Consider the following 21,007-nt stretch of genomic DNA (forward strand, 5'->3'; position numbering starts at 1 on the left):
TCACTACATATTTTGCGGACTCAGAATTGGACCGAAATATTTTGAAGGAGACATGTTATACTTATACTATAGCTTTTTTTTTAACAATGTCTTTGCTTTTGAATGATGTATTTGCTTTCGAATGATGTCTTTGCAGCCTTACTGCAAGCTCTGTATCTCACATGTTGTGCCAGATCTCCTTCATTTTAGATTTACTACACCCTTTGTGTTATTGTAAGTGCAGTACATTGTGTGTTCGAGTGTGTGTCAGCCTGCACGCTTGAAGCCGTGTTGGGTTTCTAGCTGAAGCAGAGTGCGAGAGGGAAATCCGGAACCCTCTGTGACAATCAACGCTCATAAATCACCCTCAGGCATAACTGTGATGGTTCAGGCTATAAGGTGTTAGGTTTTAAGATGTGGCTTTGCCAATATCAACTTCACTAAGCTTCAGCTCAAGCAGCCAAACGTCCAAAAATGGACTTTCTATGGTATGTATTTGTCTGTGTGAGTGTGTGAGTGTGTGAGTGTGTGTGTGTGTGTGTGTGTGTGTATGTGTGTGTGTCATCTTCATGGCCTCAGACACATGCATGAAGCAAAAGAGAATATAAAAAGACTGGCATGCTCCGTGAATGAGGTTTAAAGAATGAACAAAAGACACAAGTCGTGTAGTGTGGGAGTCGGCAAGTAGGTGGGCCGCACTGTTGCTTATTCATGAAGGAGATTTGAATATTCATGTCTCCTGTTCTGCATATGCTTTGTACACTTTCCTGCCCGCCATCTCTGGAGATTGGAAGGAAAATGTGTGGCAGCTGTGTGCGACATCCAGCCTACACTCCCTCAATTTTATTTACGCAGCTTGATTTTTCTCAACAGGTGGGATTGTGCAGTGTGTGTGTGTTTGCATTTGCATGTCCTCTATTTTAAATTTTTTTGGTCTTTTGATATTACATTGAAGAAACATACATTTGAATGAGACAAATTTTAATATAATTATTTGTTTGTTTTTATTAACGGTACTTTAGTAGTTATAATAGTCTGACATGCCACATGGTAAATTAACATCGCAAATGTTGCTAGTAGGGCTGCAACTAACGATTATTTGGATATCTGATTAATCGGATGATTTTTTCCCCCTTATTCGACTAATTGGATAAAAAAGATTAAATAAGCTGTTTTGCTTATTATAACTATATATAGAACACTAATTCAGGGTATTTATGAATAAATCTGTACTTTAAAGCTTATATTGACTGCTTGTCGAGTGGTGCATCATGGGGGGTTTCTCCTTTAAACAAATTCACTCATGCTGGGTTGTTTCTTTCTATAAAAATAAAAACAAACACAAGAAAAAGCAGTATGCAAAGTGTAAATTGGGTAAATCAACATTTGTATTGCTTTAAATTGATAATTGCAGATGGCAAGTTGACAACCATGCGTTAAAACATACACTGACATTTTGTTTGTGAAGATAACTAATTTAAAATAGTATAATAATTAAATGATGTATGCATAGACAAGCATTTGAACGTAATAAAGCCGTAGTAAAGCTGCTTCAATCGAATTAAATCGCGAGCGAGCTGATTGAGTAACCCGATGCTCACGAGTCACTACTAGACTGTAGATTTATTCACTACTAGAGATTTAAAGCACGTTTGTACGTCGCTCTGGATAAGGGCGTCTGCTAAATGCCGCAAATGTAAATGTAAATGTAAATGAGTCACGACACAACAGATCTGGTGCAACTGTCCCAAAGTTATGCTGCAGCCATTTTGCAAGCGGCTGTGTTCTCTAGCCATCACACTCAGCCGTAACTTGAGCAACCCAACTCATTGATAATGGCATTCGTTGACAACAAATTTCATTATCGATTATTATCGATTTCATCGATTAGTTGTTGTAGCCCTCATTGCTAGCATACACACTGTCCCAAAAAGCCACACTTGCAATTTTAAGGTTCATGTTAGGCCATGCCTATGAAGTCCAGGAGCCGGTAGAATCATCTATTTCTCATTCTCATACCCATATGAGTGAGGACTGATCACATTGGATGTGTTGGATGGTTTTGGCAGAAGAAAACCGTGAAAAAGAGAGCGAAACAAACAGAAAAAGACCTTTTTTAATTAAGAAAAGTATTAAGAAGCTTTAGGATTACGTAAAAATAACTGATTAAACAAAATATGTTGAATTGTTTATATAATTGCCTGATATTTCTTTGTAGATATGAAGAAAGCCGTCAGGAAATAGTTAAATTACAGACTTTTCTTTATCTTTTTTAAACATGGGTGAGACACCAAACAATCACTGTGATCTACCAGCAAATTTTTGGGAGGTTGGAAAAAACAAGGGAAGCTGGGAGAAACCCTTGAGAACACAGGGAAAGCATGCAGACCTAATTTAGTAATTGTTAAATAGTTGTTTTAATCCATAATTAATTGAAACAATATTAAATAAATACTTAAATAGTTACTTAATAGTTACAAAGAATACATCATATGCATGTTTTTAAATATTTATTTAATGCTTATGTCTTGATGCATGACAAGAAATAATAAAAAATGCCAACATAATCCAAGAAAACCAGTTGGCTGAAACGAACATCAGTCTGGAACGGCTAGACTGATCAATAGTAAGCTTCTTGAGATGGGTGAGTGTCAATAATACTGGCTCAAGCAGTTTACAGGATCAAAGCCTGATTTGATTTTAGTCTGATGTACGCTTTCATCTGAACAGGAAACCAGCCTTCAGTCACTCTCTGAAACTGGAGCATCCAAAATGTTTGTTCACCTCTGCAATTATTGGTTGTTAGAGACTTGATGAATGGTGGGGGTGCAGAAAACCTCTCCCCTTGTATTTAATGCCAATGATAACCTCTTACTTTAATGCTATCAAACTGGATGTTTTATATCATATGGGCTTAAGCTCATAAGCTCACACGTGAGCTTGTTTTTAGCAAGAAAAATCATTATTTTAGACCCTTATTTTACACACTAACTCTGATATCAGGGTGGAACAACTTATATGATCTTCACAAATAAACATTAAGTCAAAAGTCCACAAATAGATGAACAGATTAAAAAAAAGAACAAATGTCATTATGGATAATGGGACAAATTAAATGTTAATTTGTGTTGATTTGTTATATTTAGAAGCGTAATCTTCTGAATATGCATCATGTGTGTGTTACTCTTCTTTCTTCTCCTCTTCAGGTTACTTGACCAAACCCAAAATCTCTCATCTTTACTTTTACATTATCTCACCCCACACACACGCACACACACACACAAAACTCGATTACAGATACATATCTGTGAAAGCAGACTAAATGATGGATGTGTAATTCAGGAGTGTGTGTGTTGGGGGTTGAGGAGGGCATTGACCCCTGGGTTTTGAGCCAGTAGGGGCTCATCTGAGTCCCAGTGGGGAGACGCCAAAGTCGTGTTTAGTCTGTCGGCCTCGACAGAGGAAGATGGATGTGCTTAGCTGAAAAATAGCCGCCACACTGCTGTCACTACTGGGAGCCAGGGGCCGAGTGTTCAATACGCACAACACTTAAGACTGAAAAGAAGGAGCTGTTTTAACCACACAGAGTCTTACACACACAAATCCTGAGGCCCAGAGAAACATGAAGCGTCGGAAGAGAAATGTGGTTTGAGGTTGAAACATTTGACTCCATGTGGATGATTGGATGGCAGTCATGCCACCTGAAGCGCCTGTGTGAATCGTTAAAATTGCAACAACAAAAAAAAAGATAACTAACAGAAACAAAAAAACTAAATAAGTCTCTTAGGATCCAGAGGTCTGTTTATACAAAACCACAAACCACAACACGACCACCGCTAATATCACTCTTATACACTGCAATAAATGTTTCTCTGGGAAATTTCTGACCTGATTTAATTTTGCTTAATGTGTACTTATTATAGAAAATTTTTTCACACTCTACCACTTTGATTATTCATTTATAGACAATATATTTTATATATAAAATATCCAAATTTATTTACATATTTTAAAAAAGTATTACAGTAATAAAATATCAAAACAAAGTCTAAATAAAACAACAAATTAATTTTTATTAGACATTTTTATTAATATTTTTTACAAATATTTTAGTTTATGTTAGTCATTTAATTGGTGTTAATGCATTTATTTATGAATTCATTCAGCTTTTTAAATTCAGAAATATTCATGCTTCATTAGCATATACTTGACAGACACAGGAAATGTTCTGTCGCACACACATTTACAACATGCTTTTCTTTGACGTGTGTTTGTGTAGATGAAACTCTGGCCTCAGTGTCGTCTCGAGGTTTAAAGCTGAGACAGTTTCCCCTCAGTCTCCTGTTTGACTTTCTCACCCTGAACAAAACAGGGTTTAGCACAACAACAAAAGTGGTTTTAGCATTTGAATTCCGAGTTCAGCTCAGGGGTTGATGTAAGAACTACTCTTTTCTGACTCTGTTTAGACAGAACGCTCTAACTTGTGTCTTTCTATCTCTCTATGCAGCTCCATCGACAGTGGTGTCTGTGCAGAGTAAGGACGTCACCCGTGACACTCTTATACTCTTCTGGCAGGAGCCTGATAAACCCAATGGAGTCATACTGGAGTATGAGGTCAAATACTACGAAAAGGTTAGAGGATTGATGGAAGATGTGGCTGTTGCTTTACTGGACAAAATAATGCAAAACCTTTAGAATATCTGCTATGTGTTTGATTTTCTAATTGCAGTTCACTTTTGAAGTAAATTCAATGATGATTTATGAAGCTGTCTAGCTAAAGTTTCCTCAGGTGCTAAATGAGAGCTGCCTCATTTAAGTAATTTACCTTGTAAAAACAAATGACATGAACACAAAGCACTTCTGTATAAAATTAAGACGTTGTGTGTTTGCTTTTAGTGCTAGCAGGTTAGAATTTAATTGCTTTCACTGACAATGGATGTGTAGCTAAAGTTACCACAAGACTTTCTTGTTTTAGAATTGAAATTCTGGTTTATGTATTATCAGGTTCGTTGTTTTATATATTTGTAACAAAAATTAACTTAATTAACTATCAAACATTACCTGAGTAGGTTACTGCTAATTAGAAAGCATATCTAACCAGAGCTGCCTTGTTGTGATTCCGAAAAAAAGGAAAACATTTACAAACATATGGTTATTCACCTAATTTTATAATCAATTATCTAGTAACTGTAATGTAAACAGTCTGAAAACATGATGAGTCACTTCCTGAGTACCATCTAAAGCACAAAGAAGCAGAATAGTGAGCACACACAGCGTTATAAATATGCATTGGGAAATTGTGTCTCCTGAGGACACACTTATCGTATAAACAGGAAAGAGGTGTTGACAAGCCTGGAAATAGCCCTCAGACTTCTTCATTTCTGAACTTGTAACCTTCCTCTTTCCTTCCTTTACCCTTCGTTTCTCTTTCTCAGGAGCAGAACGAGAGGAGTTACCGTATTGTAAAGACCACGTCTCGCAGTGTTAACATAAAGGACCTGACACCATTAACCTCCTATGTGTTTCACGTGCGTGCCCGCACCGCAGCCGGTTATGGAGATTTTAGCGCTCCACTGGAGGTCATGACCAACTCAGGTTAGTGTGAAACCAACGAAACTCATAATATGAAGTTCGACCAATAACATAGAAGTGAACAGCGACTAACCCCTTTTTAACAATTTAGTTATGTCAGCTAATTCCCTGGTGGTCAAGTGGTTAGGATGCGGCCCTCTTACCGCTGCGGCCCGGGTTCGATCCCCGGTCAGGGAACCTACCCCAGACATTAGGGTTGCACAAGCCTTAGTGCCGGTCCCAAGCCCGGATAAATGGGGAGAGTTGCGTTAGAAACATGTGCCAAATCAAACATGTGGATGGTCCGCTGTGGCGACCCCTAATGGGAGAAGCCGAAAGAAAGAAGTTATGTCAGCTAATTAGTTCTGGTGAATGAAATAGACAGCAATAGAATAACATGAGAATTACACAACATATATAAGTTTATATTAAAATATTCCATGTACGCAAAACTACCTTGATTGATTGATTGATTGATTGATAGATAGATAGATAAATAGATAGATAGATAGATAGATAGATAGATAGATAGATAGATAGATAGATAGATAGATAGATAGATAATTTTTATTCTATCAGGCTTGGAAAATAAATGTCTAAATTATAGTCAGCTGGAACCAAGTCCATAAAAAAGTTATTATATCAGCTTTTTTTACCATTTTTATTTTTAATATTTGAATTATGGTATGGTTTAAATGTTGCACTTTAATACTAATACCAATAATTTCAGCTATAGATCAGAATATAGTATAATAGTACCTTTAAACATTCACCTGTACCTGTATTATTTATACATCTAAGTAAAGCTGACAGCAACATATAACATATAATAAAAGTATATTTAAAGGACAGGAGATTAAAAATAAATAATAATAATTCTCTCTGACAGTACCGTCTCCTGTGGTGGGAGAAGGCATGAACCCCACCATTCTTTTGCTGTGTGCTTGTGGCAGCGTCGTTCTGCTCCTCATCCTCGCCTGTGCCTTCCTCATAAAAAAGAGGTGTGTGCCTGTAACCCTACTGTGTGTTCTCTGTGTGTGTGTGTCCTTTGTGTATATTGTGTGTTTTGTGTGCACCAACCGTTAAATTAGCTGTTTATTTTCAGGAGGGCCAAATACAGCAAAGCCAAGCAAGATGAAGAAAAGCACCAACCAGGTACAAGTCAGTGCAAACAAATCATTCAGACTATTAAAGGACAGGAAAAAGCTTCATTTTTATTCAGAGTTAGAATTTATCAAGTGCTAGACTGAATCTGGTTCTGTGTTTTATCTGGAGATGTCAGGTTTTATAATGTTTTGGTCTAAAACTTGCGTAATCTATAAATGGACAATAGGACATTCTGGTCATTGAATGATTCTGGTTGGAGACTATGTCTGGTTTAGATTGATCTGATTCTTGATTTTATTTGGTTTATTTGGTTATCTGGATCTGTTTTTTTCCCCTGTTCTGTCTAGTTTTTGGGTTCTTGCTGTATCTTCTTTGGTCTGATTATACAGGTCATCGGTTTCTGTGTTTTATCTGTGACTCATCAAATTTTGTGTTGTTTTTGGTCGTGTGCTAATTTGGGTTGTGTTTTATCAGGTCCTGTGTTTTAAGTGGGTCTATGTTTATCTGGTTTTGTATATCATCAGGTCTTGGGGTTATCTGGGACTGGAGTATATCGGTATCTGAAACAGTTTAAATGGCACATGTTTTGAACGTGTCTGGCATGGTACATTATATGGTCTTCAAGTGTTACAAACAACCTTGTTTAAAATGCACTATGTGTATTTTTGTTTGTACTGAGTAATGTGTGATTATGCTGCTGTGATGTCTGAGGCTTGACTCTGATTTGGTAGATCTATTTGTGGAAGTAGACTGAGTGAGAGTTACATTTATAACAGGGAAAATATGCTTAGCTGAGTCTAGTAACAGTGGAACTCACTAAGTCCAGCTGTGAGCTGCTGATTTGTATTAGGTGTTTTAGAATATCACTAATTTCTACTGGATTGAGTTGAACATAAAGAGCACTAATGGGTCCTGTGATGTAAAGTGGTAGCATGATGAAATGTGTTAATAGAAGAGCTGAAGCTAATCAGATAAGACAAATTAAAATTTAGCAATTGTTATGTGAAATAGGACCTACTACCAGGAAATGAAGGTACTATATGTATCTTATTGTATGTGTGTATGTTGTAGGAGTGAGGGTTTATGTTGACCCGTTCACCTATGAGGACCCGAACCAAGCCATCCGAGAGTTTGCTAAGGAGATTGATGCCTCCTACATCAAGATTGAAAAAGTAATTGGAGTTGGTAAGTGGTTGCCATTATTCAGCTTTAATGGTGCAGCAGCAAATGTTTTTGTGTATGTCAGTTTTTTTAAAGCCATCAATTACTAACCACACATGATGTTTAATGCATTTATGATTGAAGATGAATGAGGCTGTAACTATATGGTACAACATACAAAAGGAATTCAAAGTTTCTATGTATTATTTAAAACCATTATTTTTGCACAAATAGTGTACGTCCATTTTATGTTTTAAATTAAATTGTATTTACTACCAGCAGTAATATGAGTAAATGTCATATATTTCACTACATTTTAACTTGTTTGTACCCTAATCCAAACTTTAGTGGTGATGGACAGGTTGACGGACGAGGTCAGACAGGAGTCTCCATGGACCATGATGTTTGTGGATGATATTGTGATTTGTGGTGAGAGTAGTGAGCAGGTTATGAAGACCCTGGAGAGGTGGATGTATGCGCTGGAGAGAAGGGGAATGAAAGTCAGTAGGAGTAAGACAGAGTACATGTGTGTGAATGAGAGGGAGAGCAGTGGAGTGGTGTGGTTGCAGGGAGAAGAGGTGGAGGAGATTAGGTACCTGGCATTGACTGAAAGACAGGAGGTGGAGCTGGAGGTAGCAGAGCTGAAGATGTTGAGATTTTGATTGAGAGTGAAGAGGATGGACAGGACTAGAAATGAAAGAATGGATCCACAAGGAAGAAGGAAAAGAGGAAGACCAAGGAGGAGGTTTATAGATGTGGTGAGGGACGACATGCAGGTAGTTTGTTTGAAAGAGGCAGATGTAGATGACAGGGGGTATGGAAACGGATGATCGGCTGTGGCGACCCCTAATGGGAGCAGCCGAAAGTAAAAGAAGAAGAAGAAGATGTGCCCTAATCCAAACTTCAGATTGCTTTGTATTCATTAAATAGGCTCACTACATAGGTTATAACATAATATTCACTCGATTATATCTTAGAATAGGTTTTTAACACTTAAAGAATCAAATGTCAACATTATGTATACATAAATATATATGAAAATCAGAATCAGAAAGTAAAATATATTCTGACAGACCAAGCGTGTATGTGCAGGTGAGTACGGTGAAGTTTGCTGCGGCCGTTTGAAGTTCCCCACCAAGCGTGAGGTGTGTGTGGCCATTAAGACACTAAAGGCCGGGTTTACTGAGCAGCAGAGACGTGACTTCCTGAGCGAGGCAAGCATCATGGGCCAGTTTGATCATCCCAACATTATCCGCTTGGAGGGCGTAGTCACCATGTGTAAGTCTCCACCCCCTTTTCATACTCTTCAATATTCTTTACGTGCATTGTTATAGATGTTTATCATTCCACAGATTTTTAAAGAATTAAAAAAATGTGTTGCTTTTTCAAAAGAAAAAATGCTCAAGGAGTCTATATAGTAATTTTGTCACAAACCAAAAAAAAATTATTTATTCATTCATAAGATTGTGTTTATCACAAATCACTTTCTATTCACTATATATAATCACTACATGTTATAGAGAGTCTGATATATTACAGGTTTATAACAATTTTACACTATTTAAAGCTATCATACTTATTTAGAGCTGTGTGTGTGTGTGTGTGTGTGTGTGTGTGTGTGTGTGTGTGTGTGTGTGTGTTCCACAATAAAACAAAATCTTTACTCTTACTTTCTTTCCAGCTCAGATGTATTCATACACTTGTACATGCACAACACACACACACACACACACACACACACACACACACACACACACACACACACGCATACCTCATGTTAGTGACAGATGCTGTAGGTGTTGTAAAAAGCCCAGAAGATCCGGTAGCATTTCAGAGCCATTAATCAAAGTGTCACATCTAAATGTGTTTGACTGTCACCCTATAGCTTTTCCCTATAGCATACAACACTGTGTGTGTGTGTGTGTGTGTGTGTGTGTGTGTGTGTGTGTGTGTAGGAAAGAGAGCAACAAGTGGAGTGGCTCTTAATGTGTTGGGGGTAGGGGGGCTGGGCCATTGAGTGTCATTCTATATGTGTCTATAACTTTCAGCCCTGCCGTGTGTGTGTGTGTGTGTGTGTGTGTGTGTGTGTGTGTGTGTGTGTGTGTGTGTGAGAGAGAGTGTATAAGAGTGGTTCTTAATGTGTTTAGGGTTTGGGGTCAGTCTGTTACCTAATATCCACCACTTAACACCCCACACCTCATGTCCATCTCACAGCCGCTGTGTGAACTCATTAACACATTTGCTTTACTTTCACACTTTGTGTGACATTTCACGCTAGTGTGACATATTTCTTCTCACCCCTTGTTACATTCATGTAGACACTAGCAGTGGCAATACTTTTTCCTGTCAGCTTTGTTGTTCTGGTATTATATATTAGATTTTTTAGCTTCATTTTCAACATTCTGCTAAAACACCAGTCTAAAACAAACTAGTCCCAACAGCTTGTATATAATTTAAACAAGAAATTGAATTTTTTTATTTTCAGGTATCTATGAGCAAGCATATAAAGCCATAACTTTGTCAGCTAATTGGATAAGTGATGATTAAAAGACAAACATTATTGAGAAATACTACCATTTTTTAAATATTAGATTTAACCCTTCAGACATGGTACATGAAAGCAGGACTTATAGACAAGGCTCATTTATCAGGTCATAAACTCTTTAGAATGAAATTACTACTGTGACGGGGAGGGGGGTTGTCTGTGGTTCTAGCATCCTATTAGTGGGTACATTTAAGTCGTATCACAACAGCAAGACTGTATTTAGTCAAACTGCACAATTGTGAGTGTGGATATGAATTCTAATATATCAGGTCACAAATTTGGCCAAATGTCTGTTTATTTCAGCACTGCTAGCAGAAATATATTCCAAAGAAGCCACCCTCATTTTATAACATGTTGAAAAACTGCTGACAGTGATTTGTATATTCATGCGGTTAAAAGATTTTGTATATCTTCTTTCTTTTGATAACGATATACATTAACAAGTATAAGATCATAAAATTATAAAGTCAATTTTAAGTTATATTCCTGAAAATAATTTGCAGTGCCCAATGATGATGTCACTAATACTACTGTATTAATGGTTTCATTCTAGAAAATAGAATTTTACATGGCATACACAGAGAACTGGTAAAGTGTACACCCAGTAAAATGTCCCTGTGATGTTATAGGAAATTTAGGCACCCCCTGGAAAACCACTCGTACAATTACATTAGCGTAGCGTGCTAAGTATTGTAAAATATGTCTTTTGAGCTTGATTGGCTGCAAAAATTGCACAACTGCTTCAGAAGCTGCAATTATTCATGGGGGAAAAAACGAAACTGCTGAACTGTAGCCAGTTTTTTAATTGGTTCTGCTACAGTATTTTTTTGAGTGCTGTTGATGACCCATGATCTTTATTATGCTTGTTAGTGTTCTAAATAGAAACCTTTGCTTTTTTTGAGACTACATGAAAGTTAACACACAAAGTTAACAACGGAGCATTGCAATATGTTATTTTGTATGAGCTGGCTTTCAACGTTTATTTTTTTAAATCATTGCACAAATTTTATTTCAGTTACTCAGTTTGTTAGTATGAGTAATTAGTCTGCAAGAACATTCCTTGAAAACAGATTGATAATTTTTTGATGTCAATTTGACACAATCCATTTTGATATTTTTAGAAGAGTTGGCATCCTCCGAGCATCTAGCCTCATGTTGATAAAAGTGCTGAAATGTTATTCATAAGTTATTTGTAACACGTAACATTTGGTAAGAGGTTAAACCGGGCAGAGACTTAATAAAAACGATCAGTGCTTTAATTTTCATCGCTTTTCATGCCCCTCAGAAACCTAAAACACCTCCCGCAAGTGTGCAGCTTTTTGTGGCAGGAGTAACAAATCTGAATACTTAATTTGCATAATGTAAATGCCTGCAAATTAAATCTTAATATGGAAATGAGACCACAGCAGGAGTTTAGACTACACTTCTGCTCCTTTGCGCCTTATTGTAATAATTTATTGGTGCCATTTTCTTTCATATTTTGTCTTAGTCTCTCTAATGCTCAAAGCTTATTTATGCTTCGTTAACAACGAGTTCACTGTTGAGTTTGTGGGCAATTTTCGGGCACGCACGCACACACCACACACACGCACACACACGCATGCACACACACAAATGTACCACACGTGGCAAATATTGAATTTGTCTTTTTGATGTCGAGAATAAAAAAAAAGGGTGTGTCTGGGAAATCCAGGCAGGGAGGAGACACCAGGTTCAAAGGTTAGCTTTTGCTCCAACCCTCTGGAAGAGCTGTCAATCAAATCTGCCTTTAGGTCACATGAGAGGCCAACGGCAACAAAGATGGCTGACAATGTGTCTGTCTGGGCCTCCTTAGCTACACTTCCTCCTCACAGACGCACCATTAAGCAGCTGTCAGTCAGAGAGGCCGCAGCAAGTGTGTGTTTTTGTATGAGCGTGTGTATCTGGTGTCGATTTGCCTTCTAATAACAAAAAGGAATTTGTTGATTTGGGTGGGTTTGGGTAATATTCAGTTGAGGATAACATAGGGAGTGTTAGCTAGCTACCGAATACAAGGTGTTTCTGTGTATACAGCTCAAAGCAAACATTTTCTTCAAAAATCTAAACTTTACCTTTCAGTTAAACATTTAAATCTATGCTATGAAGTCTGTTGGTTTTAGAGGCAAATGTTTCTGTTTAAACTGTGACCTGCAAAAAATGTGCAAACGGCATTCAATTTCGCTTCTTGCATTCGACAGGCAAGCCGATCATGATCATCACTGAATACATGGAGAACGGCTCTCTGGATGTGTTTCTCAGAGTACGTATGACACTGTATCTACATGTGTATGAGAACAAATTCACATTTTTATACTTTAACATATAGTAAGGTTTCTGGAATTTGGAGAGCAGGTGGTACAATTTAAACAATAATAAAGGGTTATTTAGGCATTACTACAGTAGTTCTTTATTATTGAAGAAACTCATTTCATTTCATTTTCTATTAATCTCCCAGTGAATGCTAATAAAAGTAGAATAAGGTAATGAATCTCAAGCCATTGTTTACTTTTTTTTAATTAGGAAGGTAAATAGGCTTTTGTTTCTGTACTATTAATCACATAGAAATAAACTGGACAGTTAATTATTTAAGTATAAGTTCATAAGTACCACATAAATTGTCCCCCAAAGGTTTAATATTGTATGCTTATTGTAAGTAAACTAGATGTAAACTATGGACAGGAGTACAGTGCAACCTCGATACTCGTGGGGGTTACGTTCTATGACCTCTAGTAAGTAACAAAAAAGTTTTGACTCTCTCCTTTTGATGGTTCCTTTTTCAAGAAAAATTGTACATGTACTGTACTGTAAACTCAACAGAAAGTGTGAATTACTTGTCATAAATGTTTTGTTAACTACTTTAAATAATTAATACAACATTTTTATGTTATTTATTAGTACAAATTCGAAACTTGAAATGTTACTTCAGACTTACAAAACCACTCGTGGCTTCTCGCGAACTCTCAGATGTTTCGCGAGTTACTCTCAGTCTGGTTCCACTGTATTGGGAAGGTACATCAGATTTTTCCAGCCATATGTGGTTATTCCCCAAATCCACGAAGTTAGAGGTACACAACTGGATAGGATGTCCGTGAATGGGATAGCATTTGATTTTCCCTTCATTTGAACTAGGAGACCAAAATCTGTTCCAGCATGGCTAAACCCCTGTGCATAAAGCAAGCTCCCTGAAGATATACTGTATTTTACATGGGTTGTAGTGGAAGATTAGTGGCCTGCTATAAATATCTGATCTTAACCCTATTGATCACCTTTGGGATGAATTGGAGCACCCCAAAGCAATTGTACACCAGGCTTCCTTACCCTACATCAGTACCCGACTTTACTAATGTACCTGTGTCTGAATGACCACAAATCTCCACAAGCTCCTAACTGAAACTCCAAAATATAGTGTACCTTTTTCAGAAGAGAAGCGCTTATTATAACAGAAATGGGGAACAAATGTGTAATGAGATGTTCAAAAAGCACATAGCAATCTAATGGTCATTCATGTTGTTAGAAATTATTTTTTGATCCAACTGAGAAATAACTTCTGAAAACAGAAATAATTATGATTATTATTTAAAATCAGTTTTAGTTCTTATTTGATAAAAAATACTAATTTTTTTACATCACCAAATCACCCATCTTATCCTAAAAATAAGATTCTTCATTCAGAATCTGCGCTCACATTATACAGTGCAGTTCATATGATTATAAGTTCAATTTTCTTTTTCATTTTTCACCTTTCACAGAAGAACGATGGGCGTTTCACTGTTATTCAGCTGGTTGGTATTCTGCGTGGCATCGCTTCAGGGATGAAGTATCTATCAGACATGAGCTACGTCCACAGAGACCTGGCAGCACGAAACATTTTGGTCAATAGTAACCTAGTGTGCAAGGTGTCTGATTTCGGCATGTCCAGAGTCCTGGAGGACAAACCTGAGGGAGCTTATACAACACGGGTAAGGGAGAGACATAGAAAGAAAGATTGTTATATTAATAAATGATCTTTTAATCTTCTAGCATCTGAAAGTAATTCACAATCAGAACCTTTTTCTCTATCATCGTTAGTATTTAAATATTCATTATTAAAATCTGAGAAAAAAATATTTTCGTTGGTTGGGAATTCTTTAATATATACACTGCCGTTATAACTCTAGTCCTAAACTTTGAACTTAATACATGTCCAGGTAGATATGATACATTTAAGTTAAAAGATAAATTGTGAATGGCAGTGAATTTAGACTGAAACTTTTAAACGTATTGCCTCCTGCTCTTTTTTATATGCTTATGCAAATTTGTTAATACCATATACCATATTGTGCAATTTATTGCATTATTTACTTAAGATACAAATAGAGAAAAGAGCGAGAGAAAGAGATAGAGCGAGAGAGAGAGAGAGAGAGAGAGAGAGAGAGAGAGAGAGCATGTCTGTCTGAGAGGAGTATGCATTTCACAGATCCTCATGTATCCATAAATACTCAGTATCAGTATATTGGTGTGATCGTGTCTTTAAATAACAGGGAGGGAAAATTCCGATTCGCTGGACAGCCCCAGAAGCCATTGCGTACAGGAAGTTCACTTCAGCCAGTGACGTGTGGAGTTACGGCATCGTCATGTGGGAGGTGATGTCCTACGGAGAACGGCCGTACTGGGACATGAGTAACCAGGATGTAAGTAGAAAAGTCTCTAATACCAGTTTTCTACAGTGTATAGTTGCTGCTAGAGTTATACTGCAAATTCAAAATGTATTCACAATGTGAGTTTGCAATATATGTATTTGTTTTATAATTAGATTTTATAACAATTATTGAATGATAAGCTGTATAAATGTTTTTTGTTCAAATGAAATGTTCTGTGGATTATCCAAAGGTTTAACAAACAATTAATATTTTATTCATATAAATGAATTAATTGATATGTCTTATAGTAGGCTTGTGACACATTCCATTATATATCTCTATATTTATGATCAAAAGACATTGAAATTAAAGAATTTTTTATATCCGTAATGTGAATTATTACATGCAGGAATAATGTAAGACGTGACTTTGGCTTCCATCCGTCTTTCTATGATTGGAGTCAGATTTAGATGCTAGCCTGCAATCAATCAAGGAGGACTGTTCGCCTCCTGCAACACGACTGGCACTTACATTTGTGCAAGTACACGGCAAGAATCAGAGGCTGTTTAGAGGCAGGCAAAATTCTCTGCACGTTAGTGAAAGATTAGACATTTTGTTTTAGTGATTGATACAAATGGATCATAAAAAACTTTTTCTGGAATGTCTCAAATGGGAAAGGCTATCAGAGCCTTTGAAAAATGTATTTATTTAAAAGTATGTATTTGTTTCTTATAATGAATACAGTTTTATGTTCTGTATAGAAAGCAGATTGTCACTGTGCCACACTGACATCTGCAAACCTGTTCCCTAGGTCATAAAGGCAATAGAAGAAGGCTACAGGTTACCAGCACCAATGGAGTGTCCTGTAGCACTTCATCAGCTCATGTTAGAGTGCTGGCAGAGAGAGCGCAGCGAGCGGCCCAAATTCAGCCAGATCGTCAACATGCTGGACAAACTGATCCGCAACCCGAACACACTGAAGCGGATGGGAGGAGAGACAAGCAGGTCACATGCACAAAAGTACATAAGTTCTTCTTTAAAACGTATTCATGCATGCAATGACCAAGTGATAATAAGCCTGTATGGGGTTTCTATCCAAATGTCTGTAACATCCATTAGCTAAAGAAAATGTAATTCGCTGGGTTTTTATCTTAAAAAAAGCTGAACATGTACAGAAACATGACACCAATACAATTTCAGTCAGTCAGATTACAACTTCTGCACAGTATTTAAAAAGATTACTAGATTTCCCAGTAATGATCCAACTGAGAAAGTCCTAGTATAACAAATTTGGATGTCAAAATATTTGGATAGCTCAGTTTTGTTGAGACATGAGGATGTTTTTCATTATTGCAGAATCTGTAGAAGTGCAGTTTCTGATAGATGTTAAATAGAAAAATGTCCTTATTTCTATTATTTACTAACATTTCTAGTCAAAATGGCTTTGTCTTTTGTCTTCATTGTCAACATGCCGTTAAATTATCTGTATATTTTTTTAAGCTAGTTAGATTAGTCTTTTGCTAGTTTATGCCTACAGCCTTCTTTTCTGTTATATACAAATATAAAACGTCAAAATCATGCATATTTTTGAAGTATGCCTTTTATATTATAACAATACGGGTACAACGCTTTATCCTCAGGTCCCACCCATCAGCACTAAACCACACCCCCTCAATTGAGCCGTCCCCTTCATTCAGTTCAGCAGACGAGTGGCTAAAAGTTATTGGTCTGGAGAAATACAGAGAAAACTTTGCTAAGGCCGGACACAGCAGCCTGGACAGTATCGTACGCATGAATCAAGAGTAAGTACTTTTACACACAGAGTCACTTACACACAGAATCCCGGTGTTTTCATTCGCTTGTTTACTGCCACTGATTTTTTATTTAATTATACATTCACACATAATGCAGAATTGAATGTGCCTTCTGTCATCTTTTCCTATTCACACAGGAATGTCTTTAATTTAAGCCTAGCACAGTCTCCTCACAGCTTTCTGTTCACTCCCTATTCCTGTTATACAAGCTTAATAAATAGAGTATAATATAATGGTATTGTTATACACTAAATGCCATTTAAGTCATTACAAATTAGTGTTTATTTTTTATGGAATTACTTGTGTTTAATATTATTTCTAGACTTTTATATTTAAATAGAATATTAATATTATAGCATTAATGTAGTTGATCTTAAAAAAAAGGGGGGGGGCATTAGCAATGTGTATTAAGTTGAGCAGCAACTGAGATGTTAGACATTGTAAAGGGTTTTTTTTTTTGTTCTTTTTTATTAAATATGAGTGGAAAATATTAGCTATAAAGCATGTTTATTCTGGTTTGACTCGTTTTAAACCGTTGCCATTGTAACAGTAGTAATCTATGCATAATCATTTCCTCACTCTTCACAGAGACTTGGCCAAAATTGGAGTCTCCTCAAGTGTACATCAGAAGAAAATCCTGAACAGTCTCCAGGAAATCCTGTCTGGAATACAGCAGATAGAAGAGATCAAGCTTCCTGTCTGATCTGTGACAGCGTAAATGAAACCAACATGAATGACAATATGGAAACAAGATGGATATAATATTTTAACTACTCACGCACTTTAATTGGATACGGACAGTAGCAGACAGTGGAATAGCTGCACTTTTGACGGATTAGTCTGCATCTCATGGTCTTCCTGACTGAGAAGTTCTGAGAGAGAGAACACTACAAACTGTTGACCTTCTGCAAAATAATACTGCTATAGATCCAGGATTTCGTATCGGAGTCCACTTTTGAACAGACTGTGAAAGAGACACTTGAATGAGCATTGAGAATATTTTTTTTGTTTGAAAGAAGGGAAGCAACACCGTCCCCTACAGGTCATCTTGTGAACAGCACCTCTTGTTGATGGATACAAGTTACTTTTTTTGTTAATTTCTTGGTCCCTTATTTTTTATTTTTGCTCGAATGTGTATTTCAGGAATTATTTCATTTAAGTAGCCTGTTGACTTTTAATATTTGGAGGGGGAAAAAACCCTTCTATCTAAAGGGAACAAAGGACAATACAGAAACATTTCTAAGAGGACTAGGAGCAGATATGCAGTGTACAGAGAACATGTGAACCCAGGTATGATATGGCTTGAGGCTACTTTTATTCAGAGATTGTCCAAAAAGTCAGAATTGTCTACAAAACACAACATATTTTCCAGTGCTTTTTCAATTTAAAACAATATAAACAACATTAAGCCAATGTGAAACATCTAACATATACTTTGCTTCACTGTACCTGCAAACAAAGCGTTTTTAAATACAGTAATTGTATTTTGTAGCTAATTTGCTTAAAATACTTTCCTTGATTTAACCTAGTCCTGTCCTGTATGTCTTTTTCTTAATCTATGACCAAGTCCATGTTTGGATTGACATTTTACAGATAAATGTAGCTTCCTTAAATGATCTAAACAATCAGTTTTTTATTGTACATAAAGCAATACTGTAATGAAAATAATACGTGCCAGTGCCAGTGTAAAATCTGTCAAAATATATGCCAAGCTGAGAGTTGAAATGAATGTATTATAAACATGGTGCATTTTCTAATAAAATGGACGACACCTAACCAGCGTCTCTCTTTCTTCAATTCTTTCCATGCAGCATCATGACTTTAATGAGGATTCCTTCTGCCTGAATAAAAAGCGACTGCAGCGAGACATCCTGAGAAACTCATCACTGTGTAACACAGCAATCCACCTGTGTGCGTCTGTGTAGAATGTGCGATTAGTTTGCCAAACTTATATTAAAGGTCACACCTTAAACGCTAGGTAATGAGAGTTAAATGTGTGCAATTTGATTTAGAAAAACATTATGTGAAGTGACCTGAGTGTGTGTGTTTGGGGGTAAAGGTTTCCTAAGGCTCCTCCAGAAATTACTGCCATTATATGCAGCAGGCATCAAAACAAGCATAGCAACCAGATGTAAGTCCATATTTTGAATCCAAAAACATGGGGAGAAAGACCAGAACATCCACTGAGTGGGCAGACAGATTAGAACAATGAGGATAAGGTCCAGAAACCAAAATCTAATGGTGCAGTTTCATTATGTTGAAATTATGTTAAAAACAATACGTAAAAAATTTCAAGTTTTTGCTTTGAACTGTTCATTTCTTTACATTTGGTATTTGACTGCTGTATGGAAGATAACTAGAAGTTACCTGAACATAACTGTAAGTGGTATTGTTATTGTTTATTATATAAGGACTAAAACACAAGAGGCAGTTACAGGAAGATAATTAAAGATAGGATGGTATTAACTTCCTTCAATTTTACTATTCTGAAATAAATTGTGTTCTTGTTACAGCATGTCCCCAAACTAATTTATTTGCTCTCCTGAAGTCTTTCCTATGGTTTAAAATTTTCAGAGTTGACAGAATTTTACACTATATTTAATCGTTTTCTTTGTTAAATAACAATATTTGTGGCCATTTATTAGATTATGTAGGCCTCTGTGACAAGAGTGGCTACTATAACATTTAATATTGGGTTAGAACAACACATTGGATACTTTGATTTGTCTATTAGCTGGGATTAATATCAGAACGGCTCTTATATAAAATTAAATGAACACATTAACCAATCAGGTTCAAGAATTCAGTAGAGTATTATAATTTATTAACAAAAAAACAGACATTTTAGCCTTTAATGGAGGAAGCTGTTGATATTTTGCCAGTCTTTTTATATTCTTTCTTAGCTGAAAAAATATCATTAAAAGTTATTTGATATGCAAGCAATTAGATAGTAATAAAATGATCCCTGGCAATTACCTTGTCTTAAACCGGAATAAACAATATGAGCTCTAGAAAAATCACTCTATATACCACAATGGATACATACATTAAATCATAAAGCAAAGGTTGTGGCCTTAATATGTTTGGAAAAGTGTTCCTGATCATCTCAGCCATATCACCAAGAATAAATTCAGCAAATTTTTTATTTTCACAGGCCAGATCCTAGACTCCTAGACACAGACTGTTCTTTTTCATCTGTGCTTTATCTCTGTCTAAGCAGCCAGCCCATGTTTTGGGGACGTTTCGCAAATTAACGTTTCCTGGCACATTTAATCATTTACACAGTGCATTTCTTTATGTACATAAACTGTTATTTTGCTATAATATGAACATAACTGATGGAATGCCAATGTTAAGTCTGTTTTAAAACACACAGTATGCAAAAAAAAAAAAAAAAAAAAAAGGTTTCTGAATGTATTACATGAGGTGACATTTTGTATTAGACTCTTACAATTTGTGATTTATGAATCTAGCTTGAACTGTTTCTTTCTTCTTGTCTTTTGATTCATTTTTATTTCATGTAACTTATGAGTTATATTTATAGAACTTTGTATGTAGTTTCTAAAATAAAGGTGAAAATAAAGGGCTGTGCTATTACCTGGGAATAAATACAACTTTAGCGTTTAAATGTGTAAGGATTGACATTTTCCATCTCAAATTTTAACTGGTTCAAACTTTTTACATGATAACATGAGTTGAAAATGAGCTAGTTATGCTAATTTTGCTAATACTTTGTTATATATTGGTTGCAATGCTGTATATAATTATAGTTACAATTCAATTCATTCTTGTTTGTATAGGGCTTTTAACATTGAACATTGTCTCAAAGCAGCTTTACACAGATAATGTGGTGATAAAAAATGAATATGTTCTTCATGAGTAAGTTTGTCCCTGATGAGTAACTTGGTGGCGACTGTGGCAAAGAAAAACTCCCTGAGATGGCAAAGAAAGAAACCTTGAGAGGAACTAGACTCAAGAGGGAACCCATCCTCATCTGGGTTGCACCAAATGTCCATTTATTGCAGATATACGATGTTGCGGGGTGCAGTGATGGTGATCAGAAGCAAACTGTAGTTCTGAGTCAATGTAGCAGACTCTTGACATTAACTACAGTCCAAATCCATCCTCAAAGCTCCCGTTCTTACTCCGGAATTTCATGGAACCACCCAAACATTACCACCCATAGTTTCCCC

At 36.3% G+C, this 21,007-nt stretch overlaps 1 protein-coding gene across 1 annotated transcript in view; it reads left to right on the plus strand.

Annotated features, from left to right (window-relative positions):
- The window catches only part of epha4l (eph receptor A4, like), a 43,543-nt gene extending 24,953 nt beyond the window's left edge, over window positions 1-18,590 (plus strand). Inside the window, exons 6-17 of the mRNA XM_046862566.1 lie at window positions 4,487-4,611; window positions 5,415-5,574; window positions 6,440-6,551; window positions 6,656-6,705; window positions 7,729-7,842; window positions 8,911-9,096; window positions 12,580-12,641; window positions 14,131-14,340; window positions 14,902-15,051; window positions 15,812-16,020; window positions 16,641-16,802; window positions 17,403-18,590. Coding sequence (XP_046718522.1) covers window positions 4,487-4,611; window positions 5,415-5,574; window positions 6,440-6,551; window positions 6,656-6,705; window positions 7,729-7,842; window positions 8,911-9,096; window positions 12,580-12,641; window positions 14,131-14,340; window positions 14,902-15,051; window positions 15,812-16,020; window positions 16,641-16,802; window positions 17,403-17,517 — 1,655 coding nt within the window. The 3' untranslated portion in view covers window positions 17,518-18,590. The remainder of the gene's footprint in view (window positions 1-4,486; window positions 4,612-5,414; window positions 5,575-6,439; window positions 6,552-6,655; window positions 6,706-7,728; window positions 7,843-8,910; window positions 9,097-12,579; window positions 12,642-14,130; window positions 14,341-14,901; window positions 15,052-15,811; window positions 16,021-16,640; window positions 16,803-17,402) is intronic.
- The last annotated feature ends 2,417 nt before the right edge of the window (window positions 18,591-21,007 follow it).

The sequence above is a fragment of the Silurus meridionalis genome, chromosome 12, assembly GCF_014805685.1.
Source record: "Silurus meridionalis isolate SWU-2019-XX chromosome 12, ASM1480568v1, whole genome shotgun sequence".
Classification (NCBI taxonomy): Eukaryota; Metazoa; Chordata; class Actinopteri; order Siluriformes; family Siluridae; genus Silurus; species Silurus meridionalis.